The sequence below is a fragment of the Catharus ustulatus genome, chromosome 9 (genome assembly GCF_009819885.2).
Source record: "Catharus ustulatus isolate bCatUst1 chromosome 9, bCatUst1.pri.v2, whole genome shotgun sequence".
NCBI classification, from domain to species: domain Eukaryota; kingdom Metazoa; phylum Chordata; class Aves; order Passeriformes; family Turdidae; genus Catharus; species Catharus ustulatus.
In genome coordinates this window covers 9076055-9088154 of record NC_046229.1, presented here as the reverse complement: position 1 = coordinate 9088154, position 12100 = coordinate 9076055, and the positions used below count along the sequence as shown (strand labels likewise).

The window sequence follows — 12100 nt, the reverse complement described above, 5'->3', positions numbered from 1 at the left end:
ATCAGACCCGAACGACTGTGAGAGCTCAAGTCTTAGTGGAACCATTAATTATGGATTTCCTGGCTTTTATAGGTTGGAGTCAGACCTTTGATGTTCCTTTAAGATTGTTCTCCTGTGTTCATTTCCTTTGTTTCTGTGTTGGTAGCTTAAGAAAACACCCCAAGATTTCCATGGCAGTGTATGAAATCGCCTAGAAATACGTAGTCCATAAAAGCCCTGCAATTCATGGCTCATAAAGTCCTCTAATCCATGGTCAATAAAGCTTTGGAAAAGAGCTGTATGAACCACAGTCATTTCACAGTTCAATGAGGTTCATACAGGAATCAATAACCTGGTTTAAATTTGCCTGGATTTGTCCTCCACCTGTATATTTCTCTTTGACTTTTCAGGTTGAAAGGCAGCTCCAAGAGCTGAATTCTGGGGACCTTGCATGGAAACAATGAGCTTTATGCAGCTTTCCCCCAAAAGCCATAACAAAGATCTAAATCCCTCTACTTTGTCTCAAAGGTGCACAATTCAAGTTTCAGGTGACAACTGGTGAGTTAGGGAGCTGGAAGAATTGCCATTTGGAAGGACAGGGCCATAGCTCAAGTTAATTAATACTAAATGCAGAGACCAAAGTCCATGCAGAACATCCAACTGAAGTGTATGCAAATGCACAATGGATTTTTGAGACAAACCAGAATGAGAACTCCCTAGTACACCATCTACCCTTCAAAAATGAGTGCTGAGTCTCACTGCTGAAACATTATTGAGGCAATGCAAAGAACTCCACCTTTCTCTCCTGCACAGGTAACACTCTATTGCCTGTATGATCAGCCACCCTGCTTGTTTCCTCCCAAAAATGATCACCACACAAGGTCTGGTCACAGACACACATTTCTGCTCTTTTCTTGCCAATCAGAAAGGAACCAGTTGGAGAGAACTCACTGTTTATTGCTTTGTGCAGAGTCCAGCTTGCAATTAATGCTGATGAAACCCAACTGCCAAAAGCACAATATGCAGCAGCTGGTTTATGAAAGTTGAGACCCCATCCAATTTATGGGGAAACCAGAGCTAGTTGTGAGTCTCTGATTTAGTGAATTTGTATATTTTGTGTTTCATATTTTTTGTTTTGCGTTGTTTCCAGGAAAACACCAGAAGTTACTCCAGAACTGTAGAAGGACTAAAACCATCAGAAAACACTAAGGCAGGCTTCCCTCCTTCCAGCCTTTCCTCATTTCTAGGCCTGTGATCTCCCACTAATATCTCCCTGGGATCTTTCAGCAAGGCAGGCAACACACAGTGTCTGGTTCATCACCAGCGTGGTGGGAGCGGAAACTTGTGTTTCCTCATCCCAATCTCCACCCTGATGAACTGGAAACAGAGGGATAAAAGGCTTTGATTCAGCTGAAATCTTACAGGAGCACAGAGCAAATAATTTAACTCTAACCTTCAGAAATGCCTCTTAAATACCTTTCCTAGGAATGTTTAATAAAACCAGAAAAAAGTGCAGAAATCCCTGAGCACCACCTCAAGTTCCCAACTGCACATTTCCACTGCCAATATCCAATATTCTTTCTGGATAGATAGGATAGGGGTTGCAGGATTGTGCCCAAGTGCCAGGCTCCCACCAGATCTATTTAAGCACCTCACTTGTACAACACAGGAGGAGCTGGACCAGAGACCCTTGTGAAATGCTGGGACATTTGTGAAATCGTGGGACACCACAAGTCAGCAGCCCCCAGGCAGAAGGACAGAAAATGCTTTGTATTTCAGGCAGTCATCTATGGTGTACCAAATACCACTTAGTTCATGCTCAAACATCCTCTGTGTAGGGGATCCAACCACTGAATGCACTTTGAAAAGAAAATACATGAATCCTTCTTACAAGGCTGGCACTGACCTCAGAAACAGCCCTTATTACATTAAGATTAATATGCACCACCTTAATAGCAACCCTTACATCATTCACCCTGAGAAAACAATAAACTACAAAAAATGAGGTAACTGCTCCATTAAAAAGAATGAATAAAAATAATAGTAATAATAATAAAAATCTGAAAACACAAATATGTGTAGCTTTTTTTCTTAGCAAAGGGAGAAACCTCTGAGAGACTTGCAAGGAATTTAGGTGCTATGAAAATGGGAATATGTAATGCTAAAGACAATCATTATATATGGGGGTGAGCAGACAGTTCCCAACATATTACTTAGCTCCTTTTACTTGTTAGAAGATCAATAAACATTGTGGCTGTGTATCTGCCCATGACTTGGTCTGGATAAAGGCATTAAGAGCTTTAGAGGTGGGAGAATAAATTGCCCAGGAATCCTAAAAGTACACACTGAGAAGCCCTGGTCAAACATGAAGGCTCTTATTCAAACACTGAATGGGAGTTTTTAACCTCAGACCAAAATTGGAATAGCCATGGAAAAGTGCCTACCTCCATTCTTTTCACATAGAGAATTTAGTTAAGTACTTCATTTTGCTTCAGTTTGCTATTTTCAGTGCAGTCTGAGATCTTAAAACATTTCAGCCCCACACCACAGTTAAGAAGGTTGAAAGTCAGATTTGTCAGAATCTTAAAAACTTTTGGGAATACTTTGTATGGTTGGAAAATGGGCAAGCCTTTGGGCTGAAAACTGCTGGTACAGATAGGAAAAGAATCATTGGAAGAAAAAGGACAAGCACACAGTATCTTCTATTGTTTTTCTTTTCCTGTTTTTCACTCTGACAAGTCTTTGTTTCTGTATATTTTAAATATTTTAAGAATTAACTTTTTTTTCCTCTTTGCTTTTTGACGAAGCATGCCTATGAGCACGCCTATTTTCCTCCTACCTCTTCATCAGGCTACAAAAACATAATCACTCCCTGTGTCTCCCAGTTAGCATCTGTCCAACCCTCCCTATGGCCTAAACAAGAGCAGGGATCTGCAAAGAGCATGGAGGTAGGAGCCAGCAGGAAGAGGGACCACAGCAGCCCTGACTCACCTGTCCTCTATCCGAACCCAGAGGTCATTGAACTGCCTCTGGCGATGGTGCTTGTGCTGCTTCTTGTGCCATTTCTTCTGCCTGCCAAACTCCTCCAGCTGGCTGATGCTGTCAGGCAGCAGGAGGTGAGGAGACAGGCTGTCCTCTGCATCCATCTGCTGTGGCTTCAGGGAAGGAGATGCCAGTGGCACCTGCTCAGAAAGCTGGACAGAGGGCAGGGCTGTCACCGAGGGTCCCTCCAAGGCTGGGCTTGTCTTTGTCGTCCTTGAGCTGCAAAACACAACGTTTAAATATGAGTAAACTAGGAAGAGAGCCAAAACAAAGGTGAAAACAGAAGACTGCACTGCTTGGTGGGTGTCCCAGGCTGCTGAGAAGTGCACAAGGCTTTTGCTCTAGGGCAGCAAGTAAAGACAGCACTGGCATTTCCTAGGAAACTTTCAAGTAAACACTTAAACAAAAACTCTATTGCTGTTTTCTGGCATTTTAATGACTTCTTAGAGGACTTAGAGTCTTTGGTAGGGGTCAACACTGCCTCCCCTGCTGGGCTGAAGGTTGAATGACAAAACTTTATCCAAGCTGGCAAATTACTCTATTTGAGGAAAACAGACACCTGAAGAGAAGCCGATCTTAAATTGAGACAGCTCAAGTTATCTCATTATCCTTTTTTTTTTTTTTTCCCTCCTAACTTTGCATTTGCTTTTGTAGAAAGCAAGTCATCGTCTCAACTGCAACAAGAATCCAATCAGGACTGGGGACAAGGAAGCCTAGGCTGATGACAGAAACATGGAAGCTCAGCAGCTGGGATGGGATATGTGAGACCTGAACTCCAGCAGGTAATGAAGGAAAAAGGGGTAAATGACCTGTCCAAAGCCTCCTTGAAACAATTCTGCCACAGCTCTTCAGTCCTATCAGAAGTATTACCACCTCTTGTACATGACTGGAATGATGCAGAAAAAGATCTTTTATTTTCATCTTCTAAAGTTTCACTGATTTGAGAAGAAAGTCAATATAAACTCTCTCCTTTGGTATGTAGCCATGTGAACTCTCTGTGAGCTAAGATAGCTGAAACAAAAATCTAATAAACCAGGACTGACATGAAGTTATTTCACCCCTCCCCTAACTTCAGCAGAAGTTCATATTGAGTCTTAATTGCAAGAAATTTTCCTGTCCCTGGGATGGGCAAATGAGTTGTACATACAGAAAATGGGAGAGAATTAATAGGCAATATGAAGCTGTGGTCTGCAAAACTATTTCTATTACATGGATGCTATGACTTTTATGACAGAAACAATTAAAGCCACGTGAAAGATTTTGCCTCCTGAGTGAAACCAGTAAGACATTTTAATGAAAAAGTAATAAAAAATCCTAAACTTCATTGGTGACAATGTACAAAATGTGCCGCAAGTGAAACCACATGTTTCATTTATGGAACATTTTGTTCTCTTCCAAAAAAGTCACATCTACCACTAATGGAAGCTTTTTTTCTTTTTGACTTTCTTTAAGTCTCTTACAATACCAGTCTTCATGATCACCTCTATTTCCACTGCATTGTGTTTCATACAAAAGTCCTTCCAACACTTACCGATAATTAATTATTGTTACTATGAGACTCACTGGCAAATACTACAGTAACTTTGTCACTTGTAGCCAATATTCATGAAGTTCTTCAGAGACCATAAACAGATAGAGGAAAAAAAAAAAAGTTTTCTAAAACTAATGCTAAAATTCTTCATGGTTGGTTTTATTAATAAAACACACAAGAAAAGCTCCTTTTTTTCCTTCTTTTCCCAAGCATTCAGACTCCCAGTGAGTCCTTTCCAAACTCATTCATACTCACTCCATGCTCTATTTCATATCACACATAGATCTGCCGGTTCTGAATTGTTTTCCCCATTAAAATATTCTTTCATGTTTCATATTGAGGATGAATTTTCCCCAGTGCAGCAATTTCCTTTGAGAGCTCTTGGTGCTTTCTAAAGCCCTTAAGAATTCCTCAGCTATGGCACAGGCTCATGGCTAAAGCAAAGCCATCTCCAGGCTCACATAAATGAAGAGATGCTCACAGGGCTGCACTGGGGGGGTCTCTCAGGCCACAGTGGAGAGTTCTTCATTTTTATCCGACCACAATGGTGGATCAGCAAAGTATCAACATCCAAATGCAGCTGTTTAGCAGCTTGGAGGACAACACGGTGTGAAGTTGGACAGGAGAGTTTAGGCAGGTAGGAAGGACTGGACCAAGCACCTACAGACACCATGTGGGTGCTGAGATGGAGCAGAGACCAGTGGGTGGCAGGAAGCCACTGGAACGGAGCTGTAGCCAAAATTTCACTTTCCACTGACTTCCTTCTCTGTGCCTCATGCTCTGATCAGTCAGTGACTCCCTGAGATGCTGCAGGCAGGAGCAGCCCCCCATGTGCCAGCTCAAGGCTGGGGCTGCCCTTGGGTTCCTTGAGTGGTCTCAGGGATATCTGAACATGTACTTTCCACCTTTTAACACCTACTATTTTCTTACACATGTTTGCCTTGCTCTGAGCTCCCCGTAAACTGGAACCAGTAGAGAGGTGTTTTTATGGGTTGAGATTTTACAAACCACTTAAGACGACTAGCAGCTCCCTTCTTATTAAAATTAATGACTTTGGGCATCAAAATCCCAGTGGTGGCTTTGAAAGTTTCTGGCTTAATTGTTTCCACTACCATCACATGAGCCACAGGTTGTAAACTTGATATTTCAGAACATTCTTTGGGAAGAGAATAAATAAACACTGGAGAAACGTTAAAATGCTGTAACCTAAAGAGGGTTATAAACTAACCACCAGCATGTTAGAGTCAAGTCAGGGGGAATACATCCACTGTGGCAACTGCATATTATATTTGGTTGATATTTGTTCCATTATACCTGCACTAATATTTTTTAAATTATTAGTAACTGCTAATAATTGCAGCAAGACCTAAGAGGCACTTTTGAAAGCTGTATGTTGATGCATTCTTCTCCTTTAAAAGAAGAGAAAGTTAGTTTTAAACTGATTTAATAAATCAGTTACAATAATTATACTAAATTAGACATAAAAATAGTAATTACAATAAAAATAAACAACAAATATTATAAAAATACAATAATTCATTATCAATCTGATTATTTTCTAATATGACTGTCATCCTACAGACATTCTACCAGAAGGAAAATCAAAACAGAATGTGGATACTTCATCCAAATATATTGCAAGAATATTTAAAGATGTTAATCTTTAAATTAGTTAGTGTAAGAAAGATTTCTTTAGTCTAAGGAAGATTTCCTATAAGATGATAATTTCCCCACTGATTTCCACAAAAAAATATTACTACAAAAGGTTCGAATTTATAAATATTCTGGATTTTTTCCCCTAAAAATGAAGGCAAACCCTGCCATCTGCAATCAGATACCTGGACAATCGATCCCTGCATTACGTGAAGCTTTACTGCTAAATTCAACTGCTCGTTTCATGGACTATTTCGTGCCTTTCCCTTTTCTCAGTCTCTGTGCACTCTGTTAGCACAGCTGCACTGTATGAAACCATGGGGATATAATGGACTTTTTTTTCCATTCCTTCACTACTGCTGAGACAGCTTTTCAAGATACATAGTTATTTTTAAAGCTGGGGGGAAAAGCAAGGCTAGTTTTCAGTTTGTGAGGCCACAGTGCCTTCTCTGAAGAAAGAGTGAGAAAGTACCACCCAAATATCTTGGTCCACACAAAGATCTCAGAGATTTTTCATGAATAACTTGATACAATTCCAGGCTTAGAGGTTCCACCCATTTTTAAATGTATCATTCCCACACAGGGTGGTCTTGGAGAAATGAAAATTATTTCAGGCCCTTAGGTGGGCTTTTCTCATCTGTGACCTTAATTTCCTTCCCTGGGATGTGCAGTCCTGCAAAACAAGTTCTCCAAAACAACCAAGTCCAAATAAGAAAACTTTGGAGTCTCAGCAAATATACTATGTAGCTTGGTCCTAAGGTACAGAAAACAGTGAAAACAGGGAAACATTTATTCCTGCTAGTTCTTGAAAACGCTTAATCCACAGACAAAGACCTCTGTGGTTTTCTTTCACTTCTGGTGAAATCTGCCATCCTTTTCTAATTCTTTTCAAGAATTAAAAGAACAAAACAAAACATGTAAGTTGTTTGGACTGAGCTGGATGCTCCATTAGGCTGTCTCAGCATTTCTCTCTGCCTTGTGGTCTGCAGTGTCACTCTGTGCTGGCACTGACCACTGAAAACTGACTCATCGCTGGGATTTGTTCGGGCTATTGAGTGGATCTGGTCAGAAAAATGACAGCAACACCATGATGCCCTGAAATACATTATTTTTTATAATTCCCAGGCTTAAAACAGTAATGCCCTGACCTGCCAGAGTAACACCAGCAAGGTTTGGACTGAGTCCCATCAGGGCTCCCCATGGGCTTCCATGGCCAGGGAGGCACTTCCCTTGCTGTATGCCTTTGCTGATGACACACATCTTCCAAACAACGAAATCATCCATCTAATTTTTTTTTCAGCAATCTTGTGGTAACATGTCTGTTCCCTCAGATATGTGCAGAATCTTCCCAAACCCCAGCCTGCCAATTCGTTATGTGCATCCTGAACTTTGCAGCACGAGCAATGGAAAAGCTTTGCTCAGAGGACTGCCGTGCCTTGCACGGCCTTCCAAGCACAGCAACATCACTGAGGTTTTGTTGCTTCAGTTCTCAGAACCGTCAGACAAGGGGAGATTTTGTTTCACCCAGAGAGAAGCTGCGGTGATAGCGAGGAATGTGTGATGTGGCAGCTTGGTCCTCGTGCCACCGTTCCTGGGATGCAGCCGGCTGACGGCCAGACAGCGACTCAACAGCGTTTTATTGTGGATGGATTCTTGTAAATTCCGCTTGGGGTGTCTCTGTGAAGGCAGGAATTTGTCAGCCCCTCGCACGCACCCTGGCTCCCCTCGCCACAGCCCCTGGAGACATCTGCTGCTGGCTTTGCATCCCTGCATCTCTCTGAGAGTCATGCACACCCACAGCGTCCCGTCCCACCAGGGGCTTTGCTTTTTCCTCCCTCTTCCGCACTAGGATGAAGCTCAGACTTTGAAAGCTCTTGGGAGAGAAGCAAACAAAAGAACAGAAAAGCAGGCAGAAATCCTGACCCACCCCAGCACAGATTATAGGGCCTGTTTCCAGTGATGGGAAGTGTGGATTGAGAGCACAGACTCTCATAACCAGGTGACACCACGGACATAACGCCCTCCAAGATGAAAAGTGTAAGTATTTTTTACTGCAAAAGAGAATAACTGCAAAGCAGAGATCAGAGAGTTAGATTTTCCCCATATTTAAACTTTATCTGAGCACTTCAGGCTAAGTGCTGTAAATTACTCAGGATGAATTTGGGCTCAAGAGACAGCGAAAGAGAAATCCCTGATTACTCCCATGAAATCCCTGATTATTCAATTACCTGATCAGCTTAATTATAATGAGGTTATTTTATTTAGGATGTAGTTGCCTAAGGCCTGTACACTAAAGTTAAAACTTCTCAACAAAATTTGGAAACAAAGTTGTTTTTTCATTTTTTTGCACCATAGTCAAGTACATCTCATGAGCACTTAAATTAGGTTAAGTAGTTAAATTAGATTACAGTCCATCCCAAACTTGGATGGTATCTCTGTGCTCTGAATCCATGTCAGAATATTTCTCTGGGATGAATCACTGCTGCTCAAGAACTGTAACCTTAGTTTGAAAGCTAATTTAGTCCTCAGCATACACACATATAGATGTACATAAATGAAATGAAAACCTGGTGATATGAAGATATTTACATGGCCTGTAATGTTTCCCTTTGCACTTTGAGAAACTACAAAGTAAGAGGAACAAGTAAAACTTTTGTTGTCCATTTTGTTTCATTGGAAGTGGAGCTGCTCTAAGGCACAGGAGAAGAAATGAAGCTTTCTGCACTTGGGAGGCTGAATTTGCTGAAAAAAGAGAGGGCAGCTGTAACATTTGTAACGTGTCATTTCCACATTTTCATGTGAATTCTTTCAGAAAACTGAAAATGTTTCATTTCAGCATTTTCTGAACAAAGCTTCTAATTTTTTTTTTTTAGTCTTCTGTTTTCAAAGACTTACATGCTACAAAGTGCCCTTTTTTGTTCAGAAATTGATCTCAATTAAAAAGAAAAACCCAACTAATACATAAAAATGACAAAACCCAACAAAACCCAATTCTTGCCTTCAAAAGCATCCTCAAAATGTTCCATTTCAAATTGCTCTGAACTTATTTTTCCCTTCTCGATTTTTTGGTTCAGTTATTGAACTCAATAATCCTTTGTTTATGAATCTTTCATGAAAACTCTGAGAGCTGCACACTCCAGCCCCAGAGGATGGGCTGTGCCCTCAGAGGAAGGATGGGTTGACCCTCCAGTCTTGTTTCCATTTTCCACATAAATAGCAAGTAAGAACCTTCTTTGCTCATGGTACACAAGCCTCACCCCAGGCTCTATTCCCTAAATCTCCACAGCCAATTTATTACCAACATACCAATTTAGTGCTAAGCTATTTCTGCCTGGGTAGTTCAGCTTAAGCAAAATATTCACTATATAGATACCTTAGGTGCCTTGCTGCCTTATGGAAGTGGAACTTAAAGCTCCTTGGATAGAATCCCTATCCCATAGGGCTGGATGGGCTTTTTCCTGCTCAGGCATCCTGGTTCAACATGGGAGCACAGAGATATGCAGCTGTCCTGGGACACCTGGAAATCTCCTTCACAGAGGAGAGAGAAGCCTTCACATTCAGATTACAGCTCTGTATGTCCATGCAGCACCCAAAGGCTTGCTTCATAAAGTTAACTAAAATGTTTTATTGTCTTATAATAAAAATTTGACTGGTGAGTTTGCAATGAATTTTAAGAAGTTGACTGACAAAAAAGCAAACCTAACTGGCTGTTGGGTTTGATTCCACAGTAGAATTACAGCTAATATACAACTGTTTGTATCTTGTTCATTTGCAATCCAAACTGAGTTCTGCTCCTAGATTGTCTCCACTGGGAATTAGTTTCCCTTCTTTACTGGATCCTCCAGAGAGAACATCTATCTGCAGAAGTCCATATTCTCCATAATATCTTGAAAATAAAAACTCTCTACAGAGACACAGCTGAGCAAGGCACCAAATGCCTAGCTTGAGGGACTACAACATCTTCACTGACTTCAGACTGAAACCAAGGGCAGATTATTCTCTGTTTGCCTGGTGCTGTTTCCTGCACTTCCCCCTGATGCTCTGAAGTTGAGTCCTGGCTGAAGTGAGGTACTGGGTGGATCACAGATCTGTGCAAGCACAGCAACTTGTGTTCCTGAAGCACCTTGTTCAGTCAAAGCTCTTACAATTGCAAGACACAGATAACGTGGGTTCACAAAGCTGCTATCACCAGAAGGAGAGAGACACAGACCACTTAAATCCAGCAGCAGGCTTAAGTGTGGAACTAAAGAGCCATAAGACGACCATGTCTGCAAGAGACTCCACATTTCTGTGACACTAAATCCACTTTTCTTCTCTGTAGCCAACACTGCAAAACAGCTGATCTGCTCAGCCACTGATGGTTGCTGAGCTAAAAAAAGGAACAGAGACACTCTGACTTTCTCCAAAACATTGTTAGAGCCCATTGGCCTTGCCCATATCACAGTGCCTGAGTGTTTCCAAGAAAAGAACACGACTGTTGTCAGAGTCCCTATTCAGGCAACACTTCAGCCTGTCTGAGGGCATTTTCACTGCACATGAAAGGACAGAGCCCTCAAAACATGATGAAGGCAGAAGAGTTCTCCCTCCAAACCCACTTGCTTTAATGCCTAATGCTGTTCTGTCAGCTGTAATGCTAATGGACTTCACATAATGTCTCTCTATGTCACAGAGGGTTCCCTCTCTGGATCAAGTCATGCTGAGGAAACTGCTTGTATCAAATGCTCGTTCCTGTCTGACAAAGCCATCCTTCACGAAAAATTCTTCATTAATAAAGCATGTACATTTCTGCTGAAACCTAAAGGAAGAAAGGAAGGTTTTATATTCTTTTTTTGAGTTTGCTAATTGAAACTTATGAGACCAGACCTTGAATATCTAGGAGGCAAGCAAGGCTGTAGGAGAGACTGATTTTTAATGAACTCAGGCAAATCTCACTGTCTAGTTATAAAAAACAGGCTCCAGGTCTTCCTTCCTTAAAACAGGAAAACTTACACTGACCCCAGAAAATATATCTCCTTCACTGAAATGTCTATGATTATTATTTTTATTGGTGCACTTAAGAATCCCAGAATTAAATTATGCATGATCATTATTTTTATTGGAACATTTAAGAATCCCAGAACTAAATTATGCATTCATTGAAGAGCTCCATCTCAGCAAGCTGACAGGCAAAGGGTGTGAGACAATGACAGACAGCACAAAGGTGACAGCCCCTGCAGCCTCCCTCCCTAACTCTGTTGGAGACCTCACTGCACAGGAGCTCCAGGGGCTCACCTACCTCCATTATATGTGCATATCTGTTTGTTTGTTTGCCCTGAAATGCTTTATCTAAGTGCCAGTTGTCCAAGAGGGTATCACAGCTGAGTACTTGCAGCACTGCCTGGCTGTGGAAAAACATGAAATAAAAGTGTGACAGACGTCAGAGACTCATCAGAATTATGCCTGGAATCTGGCACAGCCTCCAGCAGTCACGTTGGCTTCTTATCACTGCACAAAGCTGAACACTGAGAGTGACCAAACCAGGACTTCTCATGAGGTGGTGCTGTAATACAGCTCAAACTGCAGGGAAGGCAGTGAGATGTTTTAATTGAAACTGCAGGACGACTCATCTTGCTCTCCCTCTACAATGAGACTGAGTGCTTGGGGCTGCTCCCCTGGAGGCTACTCTGTCCCTCTGTTGCCTTCCCTTTCTAGTAATAATTCATCTGACAGCCAGTCAGAACTGAATTATCCCAAGTAGCACACAGATCAAAAAATCCTTATTTGGGTGAAAATCAGCATGATTGAATCAGGCTTTATGAGGAAAGGTTCAGCCCTTTTCTATACACCACAGTCAAACAATTAGGGAACCTATAGGACTCCTAGACCTCATCAAGTCTGCTGTTCACAGACTGACCA

General features: G+C 41.5%; 1 protein-coding gene across 1 annotated transcript in view; it reads right to left on the bottom strand.

Annotated features, from left to right (window-relative positions):
* Positions 1-12100, bottom strand: part of TRABD2B (TraB domain containing 2B) — a 265855-nt gene that overhangs the window by 18989 nt on the left and 234766 nt on the right. The window contains exon 6 of the mRNA XM_033066866.1: positions 2971-3240. Coding sequence (XP_032922757.1) covers positions 2971-3240 — 270 coding nt within the window. The remainder of the gene's footprint in view (positions 1-2970; positions 3241-12100) is intronic.